Source organism: Dermochelys coriacea, chromosome 6 (assembly GCF_009764565.3).
Source record: "Dermochelys coriacea isolate rDerCor1 chromosome 6, rDerCor1.pri.v4, whole genome shotgun sequence".
In the NCBI taxonomy this organism is placed as follows: Eukaryota; Metazoa; Chordata; order Testudines; family Dermochelyidae; genus Dermochelys; species Dermochelys coriacea.
Window position 1 is genome coordinate 39,614,122 of NC_050073.1, and position 27,402 is coordinate 39,641,523.

Consider the following 27,402-nt stretch of genomic DNA (forward strand, 5'->3'; position numbering starts at 1 on the left):
ATGGAACCCGCTGCGGGCGCTGATTGGCGGAGCGGGCGGTGCCCCGGGGGCCCATGGGAGCGCGGAGCCGACGCTGCGAGTTTCAAAGCGGCAACTAGGTAGAGCGGCCCTGTCCTCGCCTCGCGACTATGGCGGGGCTCGGGGAGGGCGCTGATGGGACTGGAGGCAGGAGTATGGGCTAGGGGGTGGTTTGAGAGGCCGGGGATGGCGAAGGCCTGTGGGTTGGAAGCTGGGGGCGGGGTCTGGGGGCTAGGGGGTAGTGGGGGGCCTGTGGGCTGGAAGCTGGGGGGTAGTGGGGGGCCTGTGGGTTGGAAGCTGGGGGCTAGGGGGTAGTGGGGTGCCTGTGGGCTGGAAGCTGGGGGCTAGGGGGTAGTGGGGGGCCTGTGGGTCGGAAGCTGGGGGCTAGGGGGTAGTGGGGGGCCTGTGGGCTGGAAGCTGGGGGCTAGGGGGTAGTGGGGGGGCCTGTGGGTCGGAAGCTGGGGGCTAGGGGTCTGTGGGTTGGAAGCTGGGGGCTAGGAGGTGATGGGGGCCTGTGGCTTGGCAGAGTAGGAGACGAGGATGGAAGGGCTGAGGATTTTGGCTAATGGTGGGGGTGTAGCTTGAGGGTAAGATCCATTGGTGACAAGCCTATGAAAGGGTACTGCCCTTATCCTGTTAATTTCTCCTGACAGGTACTTACTGCCTCCATGCTCAGTGCTCGACCCAGAAGTAGGAGTAGGGTGGCCTGCTCCCCCACTTCGTCCCCAACCACCTCTGAGGATGAGCAGCCTTTGAGCTCCTCCACTTATTCCTTGCTCTCCCCTATTTACCATCAGAGCTTCCAGAGCTGCAGTGAGGAGGAGAAGGAGGAGGATAGGGAGGAAACGGCACCATCAGCTAGAGGGAAAAGAACCTTCAAGAGGAATAAACGCAATAGGTAATCTTCATGCACTCCCATTCCCTGGCGGTCTTTCCTAAAATAGAAGGGCCCAGCAGGTAGTTACACAGCTAAATACTTATGTGGTCACCTAATGAAGACAATCTAACTTTGAGATAGTGAGACATTATAATTTCCATTTTGTTCAGGTCAGTGGGAGTCTCAGGTCCTCGGTTTTTCATCTCTGATATATACTCTGATATATACTCAGATCACTACTGTAGGTGCCTAGACAATGGATTTGGGACTGTAAATATCCACGATTTGAGAATGTTATTAATCTCTATGTGCCTCAGTTTCCTTCTCTGTTAAAAGGGAACGATAATACTTGCCTACTTTTCGAATGTGCGTTAAGGGTTAGAAGTTATTTTCTCTGAAATATATAAAATTACTTCCCAACACAGGGATTTGAGGTGTATCAATTGTACTGCGTTGGCTTCCAGGGTTTTGGACTTTCCATTTCTCGTTCTTTAATTGCTCCGTTTCTTCAAATAATTCTTCCTTCCCCATCTGTTTTTCTTTCCTCTCCCCACCCTAGTGGTTGGGAACAGGGTTATGTTGAATAATCCGATGCATTCCTCAAAAGGTGGCTGAGAAGACCTAGCAGCCAGGACACTTTCCATTGAAAAGCATACCAGATCTACACCTTGGCTAAGAATAGGCACAGTTAGCAAGATACTAGTCAAAATGTGTGTGCTAGACAGCATGGTTCTGTAAAATTTGGGACTCTCTTTCAAATAAATGAGTCTCTTCAGCTCTTATGCATTGGACTCAAAAGCTTGCTTGGATACCAATAAGCATTTCCACTTGAGAGACGAAAATATAAAGAACTTGGCAAGGCAGCATTAAACATCTCATTATTATGAATTTCTGCATAGAACTTTCATCCTACTTTATCTATAAGATGATGACTCCAGGAAAACTTCTCCAGGTTCAAGAGGACTGAGCCAAAAAGAATGGTAAACACAGCACTTTTACTTGATAAAGCTTGGCCCAGTCCCCCTTCCAGGCACGTTTAGAGCCCTGAGGGAAGTTCTCAGGTCCCTGTTTCACTTTACTCCTGTCCTTGTTCCTCTTTTCACTACCCACCCACCAGCTTGTCCAAGGATCTCTGTTCCTCAACCTTCATGTCAAGCTACTGTCTCCTCCTCCATGCTGCCTGAACACCAGCTGGGAGAATCCTGAGAGAGCAAAAGAAACCGTTCTATGGATCTCAATTCTGATGCTCCATTACTACAGCAATCCCTGGCAGCTGTGAATGCCGATGCAGAAAAAGTCCTTGTAACCATGTCTGAGCAGCACCCTTTTGTGGCTGGTCAGAGCGTGACTCACCCCACTGTGGGTCCCTGTGTGTCACCCCTTGGAGATTATGGAGCTTGGTGCTTTAGCCCTCTGGCTATGGCATGCTTTTGCCCCTTCTAGGGTATCAGAGCCCAAAAACTTAAGAACCCTAAGCTTCAGAATCAGTGTCATCAGTAAAAAGAAAAGGAGTACTTGGGGCATCTTAGAGACTAACAAATTTATTTGAGCATAAGCTTTCGTGAGCTACAGCTCACTTCATCCGATGAAGTGAGCTGTAGCTCACGAAAGCTTATGCTCAAATAAATTTGTTAGTCTCTAAGATGCCCCAAGTACTCCTTTTCTTTTCGCGAATACAGACTAACATGGCTGCTACTCTGAAAAGTGTCATCTGTAGGTTTCTTGAAAGGACTCTTGCTTGTCTGCTTCAGACCTTGTTTCTGGGCATCTGTCAAGGTTCCTTCCCCACTCTGAACTCTAGGGTACAGATGTGGGGACCTGCATGAAAACCCCCCTAAGCTTATTCTTACCAGCTTAGGTTAAAACTTCCCCAAGGTACAAACTATTTTACCTTTTGTCCCTGGACCTTATTGCTGCCACCACCGAGTGTCTAACAAAAATAACGGGAAAAAGCCCACTTGGAAACGTCTTTCCTCCCAAAATCGCCCTAGCCCTACACTCCCTTTCCTGGGGAAGACTTGACAAAAATCCTCACCAATTTGCATAGGTGAACACAGACCCAAACCCTTGGATCTTAAGAACAATGAATCTATCAGGGTCTTAAAAGAAGAATTTTAATGAAAGAAAAGGTAAAAGAATCATCTCTGTAAAATCAGGATGGTAAATGCCTTACAGGGTAATCAGATTCAAAACATAGAGAATCCCTCTAGGCAAAACCTTAAGTTACAAAAAGACACAAAAACAGGAATATACATTCCATTCAGCACAACTTATTTTCTCAGCCATTTAAACAAAACAGAATCTAATGCATATCTAACTAGATTGCTTATTAACTCTTTACAGGAGTTCTGACCTGCATTCCTGCTCTGGTCCCAGCAAAAGCAACACACGGACAGAGAACCCTTTGTCGTCTCGTCCCCCCAGCTTTGAAAGTATCTTGTCTCCTCATTGGTCATTTTGGTCAGGTGCCAGCAAGGTTATCATAGCTTCTTAACCCTTTACAGGTGAAAGGATTTTTCCTCTGGCCAGGAGGGATTTAAAGGTGTTTGCCCTTCCCTTTATATTTATGACAGCATCTAATCCCTTTTGATTGGTCTTCCTGATCGGACCCAGGCTTCCCTTGTCAAAGAAGTAGCATAGTTCTTTTCTCCTTCCTGGTCAGCCCTGGAGTGGCCTAGCTCTCCCTCTTTTAGTTCCCCTTTCCATGCCTGATAGCTGCAAATATAGCAGGGTGGGGTCAGCTGGATCCACAAGCTTCTTTAACCCTCTTGTTGCCACAGAGTCTCTCTGTGTCCTCAACCTCTGCTTTTTAGTGTGGGGCAGAGACATCCCATCACAGTCCCTGCTCAGTCCCATTCTGGAATGTGCTCGGTTAGCTCCCTGGGGATAGAGTATACTCGCTACTGACAGAATTTTGGATAATTTTGCTGCCAAACTCTTAACATACCTCTACTGAGCATGTATATATGACAATTTTCAGACACTTATAACTCCACGAAATTTGGGTGTATTATCACAGGAACTGCAAATAGCACCTCTTTAGCCTCCTGCCAACTTGGCCAAATTTCAGATCTCTGCTCCAAAGCATGGTGGCTCTGGAACTTCTGAATGAAACGTTTAAGAATCTTTAAACATTGGTAAAACAATGTATTTTTCTCTAATCTCAATTTCTTTAACAGGTCAATCTTTTGTTTTGAAATTTTTTTTAAAAAAGGGAGGAAGACACTCATCATTGGAAATTTCAGCTCAAACAATTAAAGCTTGGCAAAGTTTTATAAACAACTGAAAATAGTCTTATAATGAAAAATGTTAGGCAACCTTAGTTATAGGTGATACTGCTAGCTCCACCTATGATCCTGGGCCACTTGCTCTCAGCAGGCATCTGGATAGATTTACTCTGATATACTGACTTAGTGAATGTACTGTTATAGAAAGCTTAGTGACTTTTATTTAATCAAATTTCAGTTCTTCTGACTCAATACATATAACTTGAGTTAGGGAATTAATCTAATATAAATTTTGGAAATTCAACCTGTGGTCCATGGACCCCAACCTTAGAACTTTTACACTGAAAACTGGCTGAATAGAATTCAACTATAAAAGTTGCACATGCTCAGCATGGCATTTGATGCAGTGTGAGAAAGGGCGTTAAACTATGGACTTTTATAGTAACGACAACATTTCCAGGTTTTGACCTATAGGTGGGGATATTCACATACTTTTGATCAGAGAAAATGGAATGCCTTTTCTGGGATCTGAGACTTAATTCATAATCACCGTTCGCATACCTCTTTCACATAATTCTGCCGACCCCCATAGACCTGTAGACCACAGGTTGAAAACCACTGTTCTGTTACTTCAGAAAGTGGTCCTATGACTTTCTATCACACTTTTACGTGATTCAGACATCGGCAAGCAGTATTCAGCTCATCCGTATCACAAAATCATTAGCTGATAATGAATCGCAACTGGTAGATAGTACAGAGTACAGCATGTTTAGGTGGCAATATAAAATAAAAATAATTGAATTTTAAGATTACTGCATCCCTGTTTCAGATTCCATTACATCAATTTGTTTTGTTACAAAGGGTGTTTTTGTCAGATGAGCCTGATGTTTTTAAGCAAAAGCTCTTTGCTTTAACAAAATACACTACCCAAAATTGCTTTGGATTTGACACATTAGTGGCTAATGTTTTGGGAATTCTTTGTTTGTGAATCTAAAAGATGGAAAAGACTCCGTCCTTGGCAGTGCGAAAGTGCTTGCCAAACTATTCTTGCTTATGATCAAAACTAACTTATAAAATTACAGTGAGTTCATCTGTGAGTTTTCTACATATTTTTCTAGGTTATAGAGAGACTTCCCTTTCAGCCAATATGTTTTATCCGGTCTATAATAGTCTAAATAGCCCAGATATGGCTTCCATCCCATCTCCTGGGAGGCTACGGAGGGTTGAAGTCAATAGGAGTAGAATTAGGCTAATGCCTTTGAGATCTTTTGATTTTTTGAGATCTTATCCTACCAGTATAATGGCTCATGATCATATTCAGCCTATATTTTCCTCTGCTTAACTTGATCTGATTTACTCATAGTTAGTCTCTCTTTTACCACCCTAAATAATTTTTGTTTTGGTTTTTACACCCTTTAAATACTTACTAATCTATTTCCTTAATTCACCAAGCTATATCTTTTCTTCATGTTACTTTTCCTGTAACATAAGAACGGCCATACTGGGTCAGACCAAAGGTCCATATAGCTCAGTATCCTTTCTTCCAACAGTGGCCAACCCCATGTGCTGCAGAGGGAATGAACAGAACAGGTAATCCCAGCTTCTGTCAAACAGAGGCTAGAGACACTCTCCTTGCCCATCCTGGCTAATAGCCATTGATGGACCATGAACTTATCTAGTTCTTTTTTGAATCCTATTATAGTCTTGGCCTTCACAACATCCTCTGGCAAGGAGTTCCACAGGTTGACACTGCGTTGTGTGGAAAAAAACACTTCCTTTTGTTTGGTTTTTAAACCTGCTGCTTACTAATTTTATTTGGTGACCCCTAGTTTTTGTGTTATGAGAAGGAATAAATAACACTTCCTTATTTACTTTCTCTACACCAGTCATGATTTTCTAGACCTCTATCATATCCCCCCTTAGTCATCTCTTTTCCAAGCTGAAAAGTCCCAGTCTTATTTATCTCTTCTGTTACGGCAGCTGTTCCATAGCCTTAATCATTTTTTCTGAATCTCTTACAATTTCAGTACATCTTTTTTGAGATGAGGTGACCACATCTGCACTCAGTATTCAAGATGTGGGTGTACCATGGATTTATATAGAGGCAATATGATATTTTCTGTCTTATTATCTATCCCTTTCTTAATGAATCGCAACATTCTGTTTGCTTTTTTGATTGCTGCTGCATATTGATTGGATGTTTTCAGAGCACTATCCACAATGACTCCAAGATCTTTCTTGAGTGATAACAGCTAATTTAGACCCCATCATTTTATATGTATAGTTGGGATTATGTTTTCCAATGCGTTACTTTGCGTTTATCAACATTGAATTTCGTTTGCCATTTTGTTGGCCAGTCACCTAGTTTTGTGAGATTCCTTTGTAGCTCTTCGCAGTCTGCTTGGGACTTAACTATCTTGAGGAGTTTTGCCACCTCATTGTTTACTCCTTTTTCCAGATCATTTATGAATATGTTGAATAAGACTGGGCCTGGTACAGACCCTTTGGGGACACCACTATTTACCTCTCTCCATTCTGAAAACTGACCATTTATTCCTACCCTTTGTTTCCTGTCTTTTAACCAGTTACCAGTCCATGAGAGCACCTTCCCACTTATCCCATGGCAGCTTACTTTACTTAAGACCCTTTGGTGAGGGATCTTGTCAAAGGCTTTTTGAAAATCTAAGTACACTGTATCCCCTGGATCCCCCTTGTCCACATGCTTGTTGATCCCCTCAAAGAATGCTAGTAGATTGATAAGGCATGATTTCCCTTTTACAAAAAACATGTTGACTCTTCCACCAACAATTTATGCTTAAAGAGTCTGAGTAAAAAGGACTTGGTACTATGAAACCAGGATTTGAAGGGACATGAAAATCTGTTACTAGCTGTGAAGGGATGTGAGATACTGGACTTGTTACTGATGGAATATAGCAACAAAGATGGAATATAGCAAATGTAATTTTAACTCCTTGCTTTTCCTTGATCCATACTTCAGGAGAAGGAAGGAAACACTTGAACAGGTTTTTTGTTTTATTGTTAAATGGTAGCTGTTTGAATCTGCACCATAGCTTGGCACATTAAAATTAGTCCTTAAGAAGATGGGCTAATAGGCAGAGTAAAGTGAGATAATCAAAAGTGCCAAAAAATATAATTTATCACTTGGTTCTACAGGTTGTCACAGAGTTGCAGAAGTAAAGGTGTTTGTTTCATGGTTGTCATGAATACCCACGGTATAAATGCATGTCATTATTTAGTGTCAGTTGCACTGGTTAATTTTGAAATAAATTTGATTTGAAAATAGTATCCACCAAACATTCTTCCCTTTATATTTCTCATTTGTAATTCTGTAGTGCTGAAAGCTGTAATGTAACAGAAAAGAGAAAGGAGTCACCTCCGACAGATAATCTCTCACCGTGGGAAGAATGGTTCATTTGCAAAGAGAAAGAGCTACGTGTCCGCTTACAAGCCAGAGCTTTAGAGGTGAATATTTCTGACTATTTTCCTTTAGATTTGACAGCAGATTAACAGGCACTGAATTGCAGGGTTTTTTACTATTTATTGTGAAAACAAGATACATTTATTCTTTAATGTCTTTAGACATGCTTAGCTTTTGTGTTTGGGTAAACCAGTGTGATTCATGTCCCATGCATTTCTCTTTTGTTAAATGTTATGCTTAACTGGAAATGTGGAGTATATATTTTGCTTTTCCAAGTGTCTGGTAATGGTTCAGGTTTAAAGGATTAAAACATATCTGTGTAATTGGTACCTTGATTTTCCTCATGGTTACATGCGCCTGCATTTAAGCAATAAAACACGACAGGGCGTGCGTTATGTATAGGAACGCCAAGGTACATGGTTAGACATGAGACATGTTGTTGACAGCCACCTAGGTATGTTGTTATACAGCTGTTTGATGCTTCTTCCCAGAATATTCACAATAAGTGCTTCCCACCCCAGAATTTCTTTTCCTTTATCCATCTGTTGTTTTCTTATAAATAATCTACTCCTGAATAGTAGGACTGGCAGAATTAAGTGAGCCATCTTTTCCTAATTGGTGTGTGTGCAGTCCTGTTGGTTAAGCTTTATTATCATTTACAATCAGGTTGGGGAAGCATATCATAATGGTTAAAGCAATAGAATCAAAGCTGGATCACTGGGTTCCTTTCTAACCTGTGTCACTGGTTAGTCATGTACCTTGAACAAATGTCAACCTCTCTGTGCTATGTTTTCTCCATCTGTAAAATGAGTATAACATACACCACAGATGGTTTTTTGTGGCTTAACTCATTGGTGTTTGTGAAGTACTTGCAGTCTTCAGCTGGAAGGCTCTAGAGAAGTGTTCTATGTTTTATGTTTTTGTTAAAGGTCAATGGAAAACTAAAATCACTTGATCTAACTTCCCTAACATTCAGCACATATTTTGGACTTCCTTTTAGATTTTAAGTTGGCACTCATCTCTTCTCCCCACTTCATTTCCCCCACCCCACCTCCCAAAAAAAATTTTGATCCAAGCTAATTTCTGGTGGTATGTGGGGAAAAATGTGATTCATATATAACCTCACTCATCAAGACTGGATCAGAACCAAAGTAATTTACTTCTATATGCTTGAAACAATGGAATGTCTATTTAGTACACAACTTGGAATGTCTCACTGTGTTTTAAATGGATTTTAAAAATTAGTGACCTGGTAAAATAGTACATGGCAACAAAGAAAACAGTAGAACGGGAAAAAACAAAATTCTGAATTTAATTGATTTAAAATAGTTCTATAAATATTAGACATTAGGAACCTTCACTTTTCTGACACTTGCAATGATTTTGATAAAAACTTCTTTGTAAGAAGAGAAAAGCACATCTGTTTTTAAAATATCACGTTAGATTTTTTTAATAGCGTTAGACTAAGATCCTGAGAAGCTTCTGTGTTGTGTGTGTGTGTGTGTGGTGTTGTGCTTTTTTTTTTTTTTTTTTTTTTTTTTTTTTTCAGAATGAGTGACATTAAAACTATCCTAAACAAAGGGAATATGTAGAAAGTGATTTGCAATGGATGTTTCTTTCAGCATATATCTTCTAGGACAGAGGTTCTCAGCCTTTTTCTTTCTGAGGCTCCCCCAGCATGATATAAAAACTCCAGGATCCCGTGGGGGGCACCAGGATTCAGGGCTTTAGTCCCGCAGGGAGCTGGGCTTCAGCCGAGCGGCCTTGCGGCTCCCCCAGGGGCTGTGTTGACCCCTGGTTGATAACTGCTGTCCTAGGACTCTTTTGGTATCAGTCTAACAGAGGAACATGCCTACAGCGCAGATTCCTCTGGTCCTTAATGAGGTGGCAATTGCCTGGCTCTTGTTAAAACACATCGCTAATTAATTTTTTAAACAATGACTATATTGTGTTTTTTCTTTTGAGCTCTTACAAAAGTTAAGGGCAAATTTATTTTTTATCTGTATTAACTTCAAACCCAAGAATTGCCACTGGAAATTGAAATTCTCACTTGAAAATTGATTGTAATATATGGACCCTAAAAATTTGTGTTGGGGAAATAACTATATAGAAAGAATAATACAGACTGTTATATTTTCCATAATATAAACAATTCATTTAAAAACATGAAGTTTCATTCTAGCCTTTCTGGTGATGACAATTTACTTGACAAATTTACACTGAAATCTTGTTCGCACCTCCTGATCTGACTTGTTGCAATCTGACTGCAGAATACACTCTTTGGACATGATGATAAACCTCCTTTTCCACCCCCAACCTGTCCCCACACTACTCCTCCTCAGCCCTCCTGGCAGGATATGAGTAACTCCCACCAACTTGTGTCCTGAGGAGAGACTCTCAGAACACATACTTCTGCATGAGTATGGACTTGATCCAAAGCCTATTGAAATCATTCCAGTAACTTCAGTGGGCTTTGGGCTTCCACGAGGTCCTTACATTCCTGTAATGCTATCACTGATAGATACTCACAACTGCTGAGTGACATGCCATCTACCTCTGAATGGCCTTGGTTTTTGCAGTTAGGTTTACCATGTATGTTCCTTTTTATGTAGGAAAGTTCTGCCACAATGTGTGCAGATGGATGAAGAGGCAGTTAAATAAGCTGAGATAGCAGCAAAATAGCATTTTGCTGTTTGACTCTAAATTAATGGAAACATTTTCAGCTCATAAAAACTGAAATATTCCTCAAGGATTTTTCCCTCTTTGCTTGCTCTCCCTCCTCCCTGATTTTTAACCCTCTCTGAACTAGGGAAAACTTTCAGGAATTTCCTACCATATTTAACACCACCAAGATTAGCAGCTTTGAAAGTGCTAGTGTAAATGGGTTGTCATGGCTGTTTTAAATTCTAGCCCACCTAATTCTGCTCAGAACAGCTGTAACTGAAATGATGTTTAAAATGTTAGCATCAACCAGCACCCTGTCTGCGTTAGGCCATCCACTGCTGGTGCATTTTTGTGCAGATTTACATTGGCCCTATATCTTCTGTAAAGATCCCGGTATTGGTCATGTAGAAATTTATATATTTGACAGCCTTTGTAATTGCAAGAAATTTGAAGCAGTTTCTACTGGGGAAAAAATCATTAGAACTCTTGAATTGGTACAGTGACTTTCAATGGTGCCACGGCATACATATGGAAGAATTGATTTCAGAAAGTGGTGCTTAGCAGTGACAGCTTAAGCATCTCTAGTGTCTTATTGTCAACCAGTAACGTTCATATCTGAAAAACTATTTTCTGCACTTCCTTTAAAAAAAAAAAAACCTTTAAATTTATATATTATATAAAAGGAACTGAGATTCTTTATTATAAGCTAGTTCTGGGAATCACTGCAGCTTAATGATTTTGTTAAATCTGAATTTTATACATTTCAAATGACTTTGGCTTATATTATATTTGAAAGCTTATGCTCTAATAAATTTGTTAGTCTCTAAGGTGCCACGGGTACTCCTTTTCTTTTTATTATATTTGAAAGTAATTTATGTATGTAAATTTGTTTTAATTAGGAAATGAATTTACAACTGGAGAAAAGAAAAGAAAAGCAGGAGCTTGAAAGGAAAAAAAAGATTGCTGAAGAGAAACACAAGGAATGGGTGCAGAAAAAGAAAGAAGAGGTAAATACTGCAGTAGTTCAAAATACTCAAATATCCAGTAATTTAATTTAAATCTGTCCTTTTTACTCAGACTTTTTAAGCATCCATATTTCTTTCTCTAAGTGAGCACACATTTTAATAAGAAACTTAAAAAAGCCACACCCCCTGAAGTTAAGACGGTATCCCAAAATGTTCTGTGGCTCACTCTTGCTACAATTGATAAGGGAAATTTGTATTTGAAAATTCAGAAGATTAATGGCTAGCCTGACTGTTCTGGCACATTATCCTGCTATGTCCCTGTGGTGTGTGTGTGTGGTGTGGGTTTTTTTTTTGTTTTTTTTTTTGTTTTTTTTGGTGAAGTGTCTCACTCGCTAAGTGCCTAGGACCCCATTGCAAAAGAACTTTGGGAGAGCATATGTGTTAATTATATGCAATATATGGTGCATCTAGTAGAGCAGAGCCAAGAAAGATTTAGATAAGTATCAGGCAAATCATATGTTTGTTCTGCCTCGTGGAATTTATAGGAATAAATGAGGTGTGAGGCCACTTACACCTGACCTGAATCTTAGTGAATCAACAGTAAGTCCATTTGTGATGGAGTCATTAGCTTGTCCGGTGACCAGTAATTAAACTTTATTTTTCTGGACTTCTGGGTGTCCACAGGTATGGCCAGTGCTGAGTTTAAAAATATATTTTTTGTCTTTGTCTATTAAATTGTCTTCAGCATCCATTGTGGATGTGATTATGTCCAGAGACCCCATACAGAAGGTATAAAGGGCAGATCGGGCCCATTTATCCCACAGTCCCTTCTCGCTGCCCCGGGCTATTGTGATGAGCTGTTGACATTCAGGAAGTACAAGTGGATGGTGGACATTTTTGGCTGCTACTATTCAGATAGCAGAAGAAAAGAAGCAGTATTAACTGTGAGCCATGGAATCAGCACCAAAACGCTGCCTTCTGCGGAAGGAGTGGAGAAGGATGGATGGGTGGCTGGCTAGATTTTTGACCATCTCCTTGTACATGAAATGCTGGATGAGGCCATCTGCCAAAGCTGGTCTCTTATATTTGAATCTCTTCATAGAGCCAGGTTTAGTTTTCATTGACATAACCTTCTCCCAGGGAGGAAGATTTGATTTTATTTAAACAAAATTTGCCCAGGTCCTCAAAGGTATTTAGGCACCTAACCCTCATTGAAATCAGCCTTTGAGGATCTGAGTAAAAACTCTTTCCAGATTAGGCCAAGCCATAAGGGCTAGAATTTCCATGGAGCACATCAGCGGTTGAACTGCACCAAGAATTTAACTGCCTTGAAGTCTTCAAACCATGATTTGATTTCAATACCAGGACTTCAATAGCTCAGACATAAATGAGAGGTTTATTGCAGGAGTGGGTGGGTGAGATTCTGTGGCCTGTATTGTGCAGGATGTCAGACTAGATGATCATAATGGTCCCTTCTGACCTTAAAGTCTATGAGTCTATGGCGCCACTGCAATGTCCATGTTTCAACATGTTTCCAAAACTTTTATGTATATGGTTTTTTTAGGTAAATAGGATTAGTAATGTGTAGTATAGTTTGCCTGTTGGCAATTTTAATAATTTTTTTTTTCTCTGACTCCGGGGAGTAAATTTTCCGCAGTACCAGGATTTATGGCTTGTCTACGCTACTACAGCAGCATAGCCGTTTAACCCGCATAGCATGGATGCGGACTACAGCAACAGAGGGGTTTTTCTATTGCTGTCAGAACTTCACCTCCCCAAGCAACAATAGGTAGGCTGCCAGAAGCCTTCTTCCCCCAGCCTGCTCCTACATGGGGACCTTTATGTAGTCCTGGTGCTTTTAATGAGGGACACACTCTTGAGTTCTTGGCAACTCGCTCCTTTCATCACTTGTCCATGAAAATGGCTTTTTTGGTGGCAGTCACATCATCCTGAAGAAGAGGGGAAATATAAGCACTTGTGGCCATGTTACCTAAGAATATAAAGTCACCCTTAAGCCCTCTCCCAGATTTTTAACTAAAAGTAGTCTGATTTTCATTCAGATGAATCATTTGTCAAACATTTTTCCTAAATTACAGTCCAGTCAAGGAGAGGCTAGACTACATTTTCTAGATGTCCTTTCTACGTAGAGACTCTTCAAAATTGTGGCATTTACAGACAGGTTAAAGTGTCAGATTTGTGTTTTTTTTTTTTTAATCCAGAGACTAAGTTGATGTCTAACTGCATCAAGATCTGTTATAAGCAGGCAAGTTTAGATTCCCCAGTACAGATTAGGGTTTACTCCACAAGGGCTCAGGCAGCGTCTGTGACATGCATGAGAAAGCTCTGTGTGGGGCTTGGTCTATATCAGGGGTCGGCAACCTTTCAGAAGTGGTGTGCCGAGTCTTCATTTATTCACTCTAATTTAAGGTTTTGTGTGCCAGTAATACATTTTAACGTTTTTAGAAGGTCTCTTTCTATAGGTCTATAATATATAACTAAACTATTGTTGTATGTAAAGTAAATAAGGTTTTTAAATTAAAATGCAGAACCCCTGGGACCAGTGGCCGGGACCAGTGGCCAGGACACGGGCAGTGTGAGTGCCACTGAAAATCAGCTCGTGTGCTGCCTTTGGCACGCATGCCTTCGGTTGCCTACCCCTGGTCTATATCTTTGTGAGGCATTGAGGTCTGATGCCTCCATCCTGAAATCTTTTAAGTAGACTTCAAACACCCACCTACTTCACATCTGGTTAATGCTTGTGAGTCACCAGAAGTAGAATATATGTTGACAATGACTAGAAGAAAACTTGCTTACCTTACTGTAACTGTGGCTCTCTAATATGTGTTGTCAACATACATTCCAATACCTGTCCTCCTTTCCTGCTACCATGGAATCCTAGAACAATTGAATTCTGTGTTGGTGAAGGAACTAGTTGGGTCTGGTCTCCCTCTTTTGTGCCCTCAGTACTAGGCACGAAGGACTTGTGGCATATGCAACGCCCCAATGGACTCTGCTGGACAAAAGATTCTGATATCGGGCACATGGAGCACATACACTCCAGAAGTGGAATACATGTGTATAACACATTTCGAAGAACCACAGTTTTTTTCTTCTTGCATTGTAATATACAATACATGTATATTAAATATCAATTATGATGTCCCAGTTGTGAAATCTAGCCATTTCACCAGAGTGCTACAAGGTGAAATTTGGAGACTTTTGCAGTGAGGGATTTTTTTTTTCCTGTTTTAAAATGTTATATAATATCTTACTCAATGGAGACTTCTATATCTTCTTAGTCATCTTGTTTAAATTACTAATTAAATTAATTTAAATTAAATTATTAGGAAAATAAATAAAGTTAACTTCACCAGTTGGCATGCTTCTGTGTAAACATAATTTACAATTTTTAGAGGTAGTTTGTGGGTTTAAAAATAACTCTTTATGGCACTGCGCTGTCAAAAAGCACTGTGTTCAGTTGTGAAAGATATTTATATTGACATGAAATTTTGCATTTCAGTAGGAACAAATGCTTAGTATACAGTACTCTTAGGATTCTGCGATAAAAGACCTGGCCATGGCTGGCATCGGTCAGGTGACTTGGGCTTTCTGGGCTATAAAATTGCAGTATAAACGTTTGGGCTGGAGCCTAGGCTTTGAGATCCCCTCTGGGCTTGGCCAGTGGGTGGGTCTAAAACTCTCCATCGAGCTAAAATGGAGACTTGTTTTTCTGTCAAGTTAGTACTGAGTCATTTGTGGGCAGGCAGATTATCTATTTAACTTGTGTTGGTTAAGCTGTAGTATGTCTCTACTGCTTACAAAATCAAAAGAACACAGATCAAAACACACTGGCCTCAAAAACCAACAGAATACTATTTTGAATCCAGTGGAAACATTTGATCGAAATGAAGAACAGCATGATCTTTGTGTGTGTAACAGACACACTTTTCCTTTGTTTTACTTTCTGATTTATGTATAAAAATACCATAAGGTATTGTGGATTTCCATGTATAATTTATAAGCAGATTAATTATGATTGTACACACTCAACAAGCCATTTCAGTGTTAAAATAGCCTTTACTTTAGGGGGAACTGAATGGCACAGGAATTGGAAATAGGTTAACAGAGCCATTAAAATCTGATGCAGGTAATTAGAGAGCACTTTTTGCTACAGTCTCTTTCTGGTTTATGTTAGGTATGCATTTGTCTGTCAAGTCCAGTACTGTATATAACCCCCAGTCTCACATGGAGCTCTCTGAGGGCAATACTTAGTGGACATGTGCATTTTTTTAAAGATATTCTTGTTTGCCATCTCATTAGAGAGGCCTAAGACTTGACAGGGTGTGGAAAACAAACTACTGTCTTATCTCTCCTGGTCAGAGTTAATTTGTGGGGAAACTTGCTTTGCTGTACAGTTATTTGTGTTTTATCTCATTTGTTTTTGTAAATAGAGAACTTGAGTCTGGCACTTTTCATGGGTCTTAAATTCCCTTTTATTAAAAAGTTTTTCCTTAATCTTAAAGGTTATGAATCTATTAACTTTTTTTCTTTCTGATAATTCTAACAACTTTTAAAAGGGTAAAGTTTGCTGGCATAGTGAATAATTTATTTTGGCTTGAAACCAATGTAGCTCAGACCACTGTTTGTTCAGAATGTATTGCACCATCCTTATAAGGAAATTATTAAAATTGCAGAAGTAAGGCATGTTTTATGAAGTGAATTTAGGACTCAATTTAGTTTCAAGCAAGGATATGGTAAACTTATGTAAAGTATGTGTGTAAATTGTATTGGTTTCTAAATTGCTATAATAATTGTCAGCTTTTTTCATTCAAGTTTATGCTGCTGTTCTTAAATCAACCCCCACTTAAATTGTAACAGTTGATATAATATATTAAGAAGTCTGTCCAACATCCAACTTTTAGATTTTTTTTAAATAGCTTGTAGTGATCTAACAACTATGTACACTGTTTATTTCCATTGTTGTTCTACCTGTCAGGACTATTTGGAGGATTAATGAACCCACTTTAGTGATTTGTGTGTTGAAAATGAAAAGCACTCCATAAATGCAGAGACTCCATTCTTCTTTGTGACTTGCATAGAAGATGGCATTTTGTGTTTGTGACTTAGCAGGCGCAGACTTGATTAACAGTTATGGGAGGGGTATCTTGCAAATAGGGTTGGCAATGCTTCAGGAAGTTCAAGAACACCTCCTTTGGTGGATAGTTCCTTCCAGGGAACTTGTTCTGTCAACAGAAATGTGAGTACCAGCTTGTGTTGGGGAGTTCATGTGCATCAACAAAGACTTACTCACTAAGTTCTCATTCATAGCTAACCATCTTTTTATAATATGAGGAGAAAACTATGTTCAGAAATTGTCCAAAAGGATTAGATTCTCAGATCAATTCTGCTATGACCAAGCATGAATTAGCACTTGAGAGCCTATCATATTGTGCTTGGTTGAAGGCAGTTTCTGTAACACACTTTTCTGTGAAATATGTAAGCTGTTACATGAAGTTTGTCACATTTTTACCCACCGCTACTCCTTGAATTAGTTAATTCAGATGCTTGTTTTGGCAGAGCAAACCTTTTATTTGTAATTATTTGGGCCAATAGTAGCAACCTTGTAGAAGGGCCATCTCCTAAGAGTGGGGGGCTGCAAAGGCAAAAGAGTTCTCTCTCTACAAATAGAGTTCTAAGTATAGTGCCTCTGCCGACCTAGGCTTGCCCATCGTTCTTCCCTGCTTCTTCTGAGTCCTTAGTGGTACTTCAAAAACTGAAAGAGATTGAGGACGGTTTGGGCTACAGATCTTTGTATGCCAGTCTTATGCCAGACATTCAGACCTCCATAAGAACATGCATGGCCTCAGTAGTTCTAGATAATTTTTGGATCCAAGGCTTGCACACTTGTCAAGGGCATTTATCTTTAGGAGCACTGCACTTGGAGAACTCCAGCTATATGTGAGTTAGTTTCCTTTGCCTTGCCAGAATTATAATAGCGGTATGTTTGGGTTTTTTCTACCTACTTGAAGGATTTGATCCCGAGGTACTGAGCCTCTTCAGTTTACATTGCCTTCAGTTATCGTGATTGCACGATAGGGACCTAAATGGTCTAAGTTTCCTGAATGTAGCCTGATTACTATCCAACTGGAATATCTGATACTGAATGATGAGGCGTATCATTAAACACAGGTATAGCTAAACTGGTGTGATAGTTTGATTAATTAGAAGCATCTCATAAAATAGTGAGACGCTCATGAATAAATGCTAAATAAAATGGGTTAGAAGGATTATTGAAGAAGAATGAGACAAAAGCTTTTGCTTTAAATGTTTTAAAAAAATCTCTTTGACAATGTGCTCTACCCTCTTATCTTCTCTTTGGTAAGAAGATCTGTATTTTATCTTCCAATCCCATTAAACACACCTTTATTCACTAATCTAACCTGTCTGACTCTTAACTTTGTAGCATAGACCAGGCCTAAATTGACATAAGGCAGCTTACGTCGACCTAACTCTGTAAGTGCCTACACTAAAATGTAGGTCTCACCGATGTAACTTGCCCAGTACACCAACTTAATAACTCCACCTTCACGAGAGGCGTAGTGCTTAACTTGATGTAGTTAGGTTGCTGCAGTCTCAGTGGAGACGCTATATTGTTTACATCGATTGTTGCTGTCTTTTAGAAACTCTCCCACACTGGCAGTTAAATTGGTGCAAGCGCTCCTGGTGAGGATGCGCACCGCTGACACAGGAACATAGTGTGGATCTATAAAACCATTCAATTACTGCTGTCGCTGTACATCGATGTAACTTAAGTCAATTAAATTTTGTAGCGTTGACTTGCCTTTAGTTTCAATTATACCACCATTCTAAGTTATGATGGGTATAGAGAATATAGCGTATTTTTTATTTTTATCTTTTAATACAACTTCTTAAAAATAACTGAACTTCCAAGTATTGAATGTTTGACTGTATGCAAATAGAATAATTACTGTTGTTACTTTGCAAATCATAAATGTAGCACTGAACGACATGAGATGTAAACATTTTTATCAATATAGCAATCTTAAAACTGTAACTTATGTATTATCAAATGTAAGAATCCACATTAATGCGACATTAAGCTACAGCACTTTTACATCTCACCCCAAAGACCAAGCAATGCATTGTCCCTTAGCACCAGAGATTATTATAGTGAAAGAAATTATACAAAATCAGAAAATGTAAATTTAAGTTCTAACAGCAACATTAATTTTGATTATTGTGTCTTGAATATTTTATGATGGAGTAATGGATTATATTATTAAAAAGCTCTGAATAGAAAACATTATAAATGAGCAAAACAGCTGAGTTAACATTGCTGGCAATACTTTTACTCTTTTTTGCATTTTCTGACTTGTAATATTTTACTAATCAGCTTGTAATGGTGCAGTTACATAGGGTGGGATTTTGTGTGAGAGATTTATTTTCTTGCTCTTCTTTTTAAATAGAGGGAGGAAATAAACAATAATAGTATTGAAATGGTCCCATTTAAACTTTGATGTTCTCACTGTATTGGGGTGAATGAGATATCAGTGTTAGTCATTGACTGGATCTTTACATAAGAAAAAGAAAGTAATCAAAACTAAAAGCCTAGAATTAGCAAAATATTATGGAATAATGCAAAAATGGCAGAGATGCTAAAACTGCAGGATCTACATTTTTCTTGCTCACTTTCAATTTTCTCCTATTTGTGTAAGCTTTTTTTAAGGGCAGGATTTCTTGGGGTGGATCTTGCTCTGTCCTTCAGTGAGACAATCTCTTTCAGGCAGATTGTCTCAGGAGCAGTATCAGCATCACTCTATACTTGAGCCCCATTGTGCAGCCATGTAGGGAGAATGATAAGGTGATATCATGTGTAGGACAGAGCATTGTGGGATTTACTAAAGCTAAAAGCTTAGCAATTAGCTACTGACAAATTCAGAATTTTAAATAGTTTTAGCTTCTTTGGGGTGGCCTCTGCATATTCCCACTGGGATCAATGGTGTGTTTCTAGAACATTTTACAAAGCAGTATCTCTTGCGGGGGCAGCATTCTTAATGTTTTGTAACACTGAACTTTCCAGTCCTTATTGTTACATGAGAGGTGCAGCCCTAACCACTTCAGTTCCTTTCTTACTTCCATAGACAGTGTAATAACTGCAGGCAGTACTCGGGTCTGAATTGGTCAGACTTTAGCTCTAGATAGATTTTAATTAATTTCTAATGGTGTTCATTTTTTAGTGTTAGGATTGTTTTTAGTTAGTTTTTGATATCATCATTTTTGGGTGGAGGAAGGGTTTAAGGTGTGTGTGTGTGATGCTAGGTGCTCATCCAGGAGCAGAGGAAGGGATTTAAGAAATGCACCTACTCCCCTGGGATTTTCTGAGTCTGACACCCACACCAAATACCTTTCATGCCCCTCCTCCCCCCCCCCCCAGCAGTTTGAACAGACACAATCTATCATGAACCTGAATCCAAGAGTACTGTGACAGTAATCTGACAACACCAAGTATGAACAAGTTATATATTCTCTCTATTTCCCATCATACTCTGTATTTAACTTAGAAACTTTTCATTTACATTTAAATACATTGGACCTAGACCTTGTTGATGAATATTGACTCACAGCAGTACACTTCGAATCAGATGTTTAATCAGATACTTATGCAACATAAAGCATTCAGTAATTGATATGCTTTCATTAGTTAACTTCATGCCATCTTGCGCAGTACTCCTCTAGGATGAGTGAAAGTCAGTGTTTACGGCAATAAGATAGGGAAAGTAGATGGCCTATCCTTGGGGCTAGTGCTTCATGTGTAAAGCTGATTAAATGAAGTCAGCCACTGAAGAGTTTGGAGGCTGGTACTGCCTTTGTGGCCCTTTTACATTCATTTTCAATGGGGAAACCTGTTAAATCTTGTTCAATGGCTCATGACCTCTTTAGCATGCAGTTTCCTAATTATTTCTTTATCACTGTCAAGGTTCCTTCCCCACTCTGAACTCTAGGGTACAGATGTGGGGACCTGCATGAAAACCCCCCTAAGCTTATTCTTACCAGCTTAGGTTAAAAATTTCCCCAAGGTACAAACTTTGCCTTATCCATGAACCCTATCCTGCCACCACCAAGCATGTTAAAGAAAGACAGGGAAAGAGCCCACTTGGAGACGTCTTCCCCCAAAATATCCCCCCAAGCTCTACACCCCCTTTCCTGGGGAAGGTTTGATAAAAAAATCCTCACCAGTTGGTACAGGTGAACACAGACCCAAACCCTTGGATCTTAAGAACAATGAATCTATCAGGTTCTTAAAAGAAGAATTTTAATGAAAGAAAAGGTAAAAGAATCACCTCTGTAAAATCAGGATGGTAAATACCTTACAGGGTAATCAGATTCAAAACATAGAGAATCCCTCTAGGCAAAACCTTAAGTTACAAAAAGATACAAAAACAGGAATATACATTCCATTCAGCACAGCCTATTTTACCAGCCATTAAACAAAAGGAAATCTAATGCATTTCTAGCTAGATTACTTACTAACTTTTTACAGGAGTTCTGAGCTGCATTCTTGATCTGTTCCCGGCAAAAGCATCACACAGACAGACAGACCCTTTCTTCCCTCCCCTCCAGCTTTGAAAATATCTTGTCTCCTCATTGGTCATTTTGGTCAGGTGTCAGCGAGGTTATCTTAGCTTCTTAACCCTTTACAGGTGAAAGGGTTTTGCCTCTGGCCAGGAGGGATTTAAAGGTGGTTACCCTTCCCTTTACATTTATGACAATCACACATCAGTGTTAACCTCCCAAATCTGCAAACTTTAAGGGGAGGTGGGAAGGGAGTAAGAATCCAGTAAAAGTATCTCCAGAGAAGGAGCATTACAAGGGAAGTAAATTTTCCTTCACTATTTCGTACATGGATACTTTTAACAGTGATCAATCTGATCTTCAGTTTACAGACCAAAGAATGCCCCTCTCTCTCTCTCTCTCTCTCTCTCTCTTTAAACTCATGATCCGTTAAAAATTGATTTCTTATCAATTGTCAGTCTGGTTCACAAGTAAATTTTGCATATGAAAAATCATGAAGTGTCATGAAATGTCAGTCTGTTCTCATTAGAGCCATGTTTTTTAAAAAAGAAATTAGATTTCCACATCAGTTCACACGCTGGCATTTCGGGTTCAAACAAACCACAAATCTCTGTGGCTCGCCAAAATGGTAAAGATTTGGGTCTAAGAGATTCACTGATAAAATTGCTACTTCATTATACAGTTTTAAATGTGCCATTTATTCTTTATTTATTATTCAATGTAATGTTATGTTTGGAATGTGTGTCTTATTTGTTTTCTTTTATAGTAAACATAAAATATTACAGTGAGAGTTGAAGTTGGATTTCACTTATATTTTATGCCAACCTTATGCTTTAACGCTATTTTATCTCCAAAAGGTGATGTCCAGCTGCTTTTCTCAAACCAAAATTCTAAACGGTTGCAACAGTGATTTCTCCAGCTTGTACCAATTCTACTTGGAGTTAATTCCTACACAGTTAGCTAACCCCTTTTCATTATAATAAGAAGCCAATAATGACCTTTTGAAAATACTGAAAAGACTGTTTCTTTGACCTGTTTCATGTAGGAAAGAAGGGAAAAGGAACGAAAGCTCATCAAAAAGATGGCAGAAAAAGCAGTGAGAGATCTAGAGAGAATCCAATTGCAGGAAAAAGCTAAAGGAAAGTATAAAGAATGGCTAAAGAAGAAAAGAGTTGAAGAGTCTGAGAAGAAGAAGAAAGAGGAGGTAGAAATCATTCATCTTTGATACCAGCTTGTCAGGCTTGTTGTACATGAAATGGCCTTGTTTTGATTAAATTAACATTAGTAAAAAAATGTATGCGCATATATACATATGCGCATACACACACTATGGAAGCCCTTGTGGTTCCATACTTAAGACTGAGATGAGTTTCAGTTTAAAGCAGGAATTTAACTACTTTAAAACAACATATTCTTGAAATTATAACACTTAGTCTTTGGCACTGAATGAATTTTCTGAGAATTTATAAATAAAGCTGTTAATTAGTTGAATTAATTTAAAAAATTGGTTCTTTAAGAAATTTTATAGCCTGTGTCAGAGCACTTTTATGACCTGAATGATCTTAATAATGCAGCCCCATCCAACTTCCAACATAACTAAAACTCATTGAAATCTTGTGCATTGGCAAAGTTTCAAGACTTTTTTTTTTAAAGGATAAATGGTCATTTTCTTGCCACTCTTTGTAACTGAAAATTTCTCCTTCAGCAGGGCCTGATAAATGTTCTTCTACAGAAAATTCCACAAAGAAATCCCCTCTTTCAAAATGTCTGCAATTTCCTATTATTCTCACTGGGAACAATGCAACTGAGCTGTCACTATCTTTATTAGAAAAACAGCAACAACAAAAAACAAATAAAAAAAGGTCCCTCTTTGAAATGGCCACCATCTCCAGTTGTTCCCAGTAGGAATGAAGTCAAGCTACCTTCAAGGAAGGTGGTGTCACCGTTACTTTCAGGGACAACCATCTCCTTGAGTACATCTTAAGGCTGGCAGAATTTTGTGGTTCTGTCATTTTTAATAAGGTGCAAATACCAGCAAATAGCTATCTAGTGTGATCCACTGATATACTTTGTATTTTTTTGGGGAGATTTTTACAACTATTTCAGAGCCAAATACTTTTGAAAACTTATAATATTCCAGTTAATCTTTTAGTGATTTGCAGGATTGATGTCAGAGATACTTGAGAAAACTGAGAGCTCATAGCAAGAAGGAGAAAAATAATTTGTTTATAAAAATTTGATTTATACTTAAACAAAAAGCACTTGATTTAATGAGTACAGTGGGTTTTTTATTATAACAAACTTGTAAACCTTCTACATACCAAGTAATTTCTTCTAGACCTATTTATGGCAGCAACGTATGCAGCTGTGGGTGAGATTCTTAGGGGCTTAGCACAGAGGCACAGCACGGAACTTGTAGGAAGCCATCCTTGCACCCTCCTAATCCTGGACTTCTCCAAGTGTTGGAGAGGACCTTGGAGTAACTTAAATATTGCTGGAGACTGATCTAAATTTGGGAGCCTCTCTGGGCTGCAGTACTATCCAGCATATCTGTGGTGCTGTGAGTTATGCCCCGCTACACTAGGGTTTGTAAAAAGGTCCTGAGAAGGTAGTTTATGGCTTTCTTCTACAATACTTTTATGTTGGGGGAAATCCTCCCCCAGCTGCTTATGGGCTTTTAAGATCTCTTTACACTGCTGAACCCTTTTACCCAGTGTAAAGGAGTTGAAGGAAGGTAAGGATCTCACCCTGGCTCACTTGATGGTAAATGTTTCCATTCTTTACCATGTTAGAGTAAAGACTTGCTCATTGTCTTTGGGGTGGACAAATATAGTCAATCCATCTGCAGTACTGCTATGTTTACTGTAATAACTTGGTCATCGGTGAACCCAGACTGAATAGTAATTTGATACTAAATCCATTTTAAATATTAGAGACTTCTAATTGGATGGGAGTACAAGGCCTAGGTCTTATGTTAAATTATTTTATGCAGCTGAACGATGGAGAAAATTAGTCTTTCTACCACAGTGAGAACCTTGTTGGATGGCATATTTTCCCCCTTTGCACTTGCCCACCCCAAATGATATCCATGGGACAATGATTTATTAGCAGCTGCATAGAAATAGTAGTGTTTGTGTGTATGTGCATATTCATTCAATGATCAAGTTTATTTGTGGACAACGGTCATAAAGTAGGCATGTTCCATAGGTTTCACGTGCACAAGTATTTAACTTTCACAAAAGCTACTTAACATTGGCCATATCATTTGGGAAATTATCATTTTTTCAGTCTCTGAACCTTGGGGTATTTGTTTGTTGACTGTGCTACGGCAAATGAATACACAACAGATATCTTTCTACACAACGACAACAGTTTTATCCTGAATGTGACTAAGTAGCAAACACTGATGCTGTTGCAAATCATGACAAAACACACACAACTTCATTAGCCTAAAAACTCGTAACCTTTTAAAAGTGAAGTGATCTGTTACGAGTAGTTGCTGAACATTATGATAGAAGTTTTGGTTGTAGGGAAATGCCTTGTAGTAGTAAAGAACTTTTGCATATTTTCTAGAATTCTGTCTCTGGACATTTTATTTTTCTTCACTTTTAGGAAAAGGAACAAAAAAGGGTAGCTGAATTACAGGAGAAAAAAGAGAAATCAGAGAAGATCTTTAGAGAGTGGCTACAGCATGCCAGAAATAAACCCCGCCCAGTTTTACACAGTTATGGCTATACCAATGGGAAACTTTCAGGTTTGTACATGGTACTAGACCCATACCATGATGTCTATTTAAATATTGTGGGAATCTCAGGCTTCATAGTGTCTTTTTTCCAGTTTATTTAAATGGAAGTTAATTTGACATTCTCATCCTGAATCTAATATTGTCACATTAGTGAGTAGATAACAGATATAGTATATTACAGATATATTGCAAATGTAATACCTTTTTGCACTATGAGGGCTATATTGAAATATGCATTTTATACTCATTCAGAATTATTAGACAACAAGGATATTGTGGGTTTTTTTTTGTTTACTGTGCATTTTCATCCACTTTGGATAGTGAAATTCAGTGATGTCGTGAGAGATGGAGAAAGGAGAAGAGAATGGAACACAATTAAGGGTAATGGGATGAAAATCAGAAAAGAAAAAGTTTGAGGCTTCTTATTGAGAGAACCTTCCTGATGGTACCCCTTTGTGTCCACTTCATGGTTCCTAGATGGACTGTGAGGCATAGAGGGGCATCACCACAGTCCAGCATGCTCTGCTGGGCAGATATCCTACGTGGACACCCTCCCAAAGTTAATGGTGCAAAAAGCAGCTTAATGTTCTCACTGCATATGCAGTCTTCTCAGAGAAGGATGTTTTATGGAGGTGGTGGAGCCAGTGGGAGTATAACTCCTAAAGGAGGTCTGGCAGAATCCTGGCAGGTCATCCCCATGCAGAGCCAGCCCTCCTTTCCAAGTCTGGAGATCCACATGGAGCCCATGCTCTTGTCCATCTCCACAGCCCTATTCTTCATTCTCTTCCTGCTCTGAGGGAAGTATAAGAGGAATGTCCTTGATAATCACAACATGGAGTTTCCTGGGCCTCTGTCTTCAGTTTCTGTGGGGTGGTGGGGGCAGGAGGAAGGACAAAATGGAAAACTGTTACAAATGGACTTGTTGTATTATAAATGTGAGGCCTTAATGGATATTGAATATATACTTCTTCTTTGCATTTTTCTTTAAATTATAAATTGCTGATATTATATTTTAAAACTTAAAATATTTGTTGACAGGGAGACTACCGGTCTCTAAGATCTGAACACAAAACAGCTCACACACCAGACACACAACCAGTTGCTCTTTTGGCTAAGTCTGATTTTAGATGGTAATACATATTGCTTTCAAGCTTTGTGTTGGAACCTCATAACTTGCTGACAGCTGCCATCCCTTGTCTAAGTGATTTATTAAAAATAATTCTATACCCAATTTAGTTCACACAATGGAACATGTTCCAGACTTTGTTTTGACCACCCTGGTGAAGTATGTGTTGAAATTTCATTACAGACAAAGTGGCTTGCCATTGCAAGGGTAATGCATTCCTGTTGTCATGGTTCAGGCTTCATGGTTTAGCGCTCAGATCATTAATTGCAGATATTGAATGTTTTTTCCCTTGTTTGAAGAAGGGTAACAATTAAGCAAAGATTGAAATAGAAGGGTGAATTCCAGGACAAGGCTGTGGGAAACAACACTTATAAATTAAGTTTGAAAATAATACCAAATGGTAATTTCCTAACCGTGTACATGCTCCTTTAATGTTTGCCTTGACAAGCATTGTTCTCGTTATACAGTATTTGACACATTTATGTTGGTGTTCTTTAAAAATACAAATGGGGGATGTATTGACTGGGTGAATTCAGGAGTGGATGACTGATAGCCATCAGTAGAGACTGATAAATTGTGTTAAACTGTTACATGCCATGTTCCATTAAAGATCTTAAAGCTATTCTAAATGATACTATTTATAAACAAGTTATTTAATTTAGCCCAAGAAAGAATTGCTAGGCAGGAAATGCCTCTGGCTTAAAAAAAAATTATCCAGTATGCTTCAATTTTTTATTGTGTTTTCAGTGTAAAAAATATTTTTTTCTAATTGTTTGTGTTTTCTAAATATTTTAGGATACCCTGATGGAAATTCATATCCAGCTCCAGCCTATTGTAACCCTATTCCCTGGAAACCAATTCATGTGCCACCTCCTAAGGAAGACAAGAATGTTACAGTGAAAAAAAATAAGAGACCTATATCCAGTCAGTCATATAGATCCTCATCTATGGTAATCCATAAGCCCAAGAACAATCTTTGTATTGGATCATTGCACAGAAAACAAAGATAGTGTAGGAAGCAAAATAACTTTGTTTATTAGCTTGATTTAACTAGGTTTTAAAGTACAAAAGTTTTCTTGGTTAAGTGTTTCTTTAAATGTTAAAAATACAGTTTTGAAAGACAAAATTTTATCATCTTTTAACAGTTATGATCATTTAATGTTAGCTAAGGAATATCTTTCCAAAGACTTTTAAACTCAGTTATTTTAACACTTAGAAAATTATCTTTAAAAAAATTTGTGAACCAGTTTTTTAGTCACTTAGGTGACCTTTGTTTATTTTTAAAAAATATATATGTAGCCAGTTATATTGAAACCACTCTTTGATATCAATAAAACATTAGTGATTAGTTTTTGAGAGTCTTCATAGGGGGTGTGGTGTTTTTGTTTGTTTTTAAATGTGTTTTCAGTGGTTAGTTGGTCTATTATGCTTATTGTTTTAAACATGCCAGGTGCAGCAAATTTTGACAGGTGGTTTACTGGGGGAGGAGTAGGCCACGGCGGGGGGAGGGAGATAAGGGGGAATGGAACGAAACTTCATTTCCCAGACTCAAAAACTTTATGCTACAGTAGGAAATATACCAGTACTTACTGTTTAATTTGTAAATATTACAGAACCAACATGGGACCCATTACACATATTACAAATTCAGTGTTGTGTTAACCAGTAAATGTATTATATGAGTTATACTTATCTAGACTCTTTGGTTGATTGCCAAAAATAAAACGATTGCATTATCCCAACATAA

At 38.8% G+C, this 27,402-nt stretch overlaps 1 protein-coding gene across 3 annotated transcripts; it reads left to right on the plus strand.

The window, feature by feature from the left end:
• CCDC34 (coiled-coil domain containing 34) lies at window positions 1-27,402 on the plus strand. Of its 3 annotated transcripts, none has more exons than XM_038406011.2 (7): window positions 1-98; window positions 672-916; window positions 7,476-7,605; window positions 11,125-11,232; window positions 21,830-21,988; window positions 24,397-24,538; window positions 26,451-27,402. In XM_038406011.2, exons 2-7 carry the CDS (start codon window positions 687-689, stop codon window positions 26,663-26,665), a joined length of 984 nt encoding a protein of 327 aa, XP_038261939.1. In that variant the 5' UTR covers window positions 1-98; window positions 672-686; the 3' UTR covers window positions 26,666-27,402. The 3 variants fall into 3 exon arrangements, with proteins under 3 accessions (XP_038261939.1, XP_038261938.1, XP_038261937.1); XM_038406010.2 differs by lacking the exon at window positions 1-98 and adding an exon at window positions 103-165; XM_038406009.2 differs by lacking the exon at window positions 1-98 and adding an exon at window positions 116-171.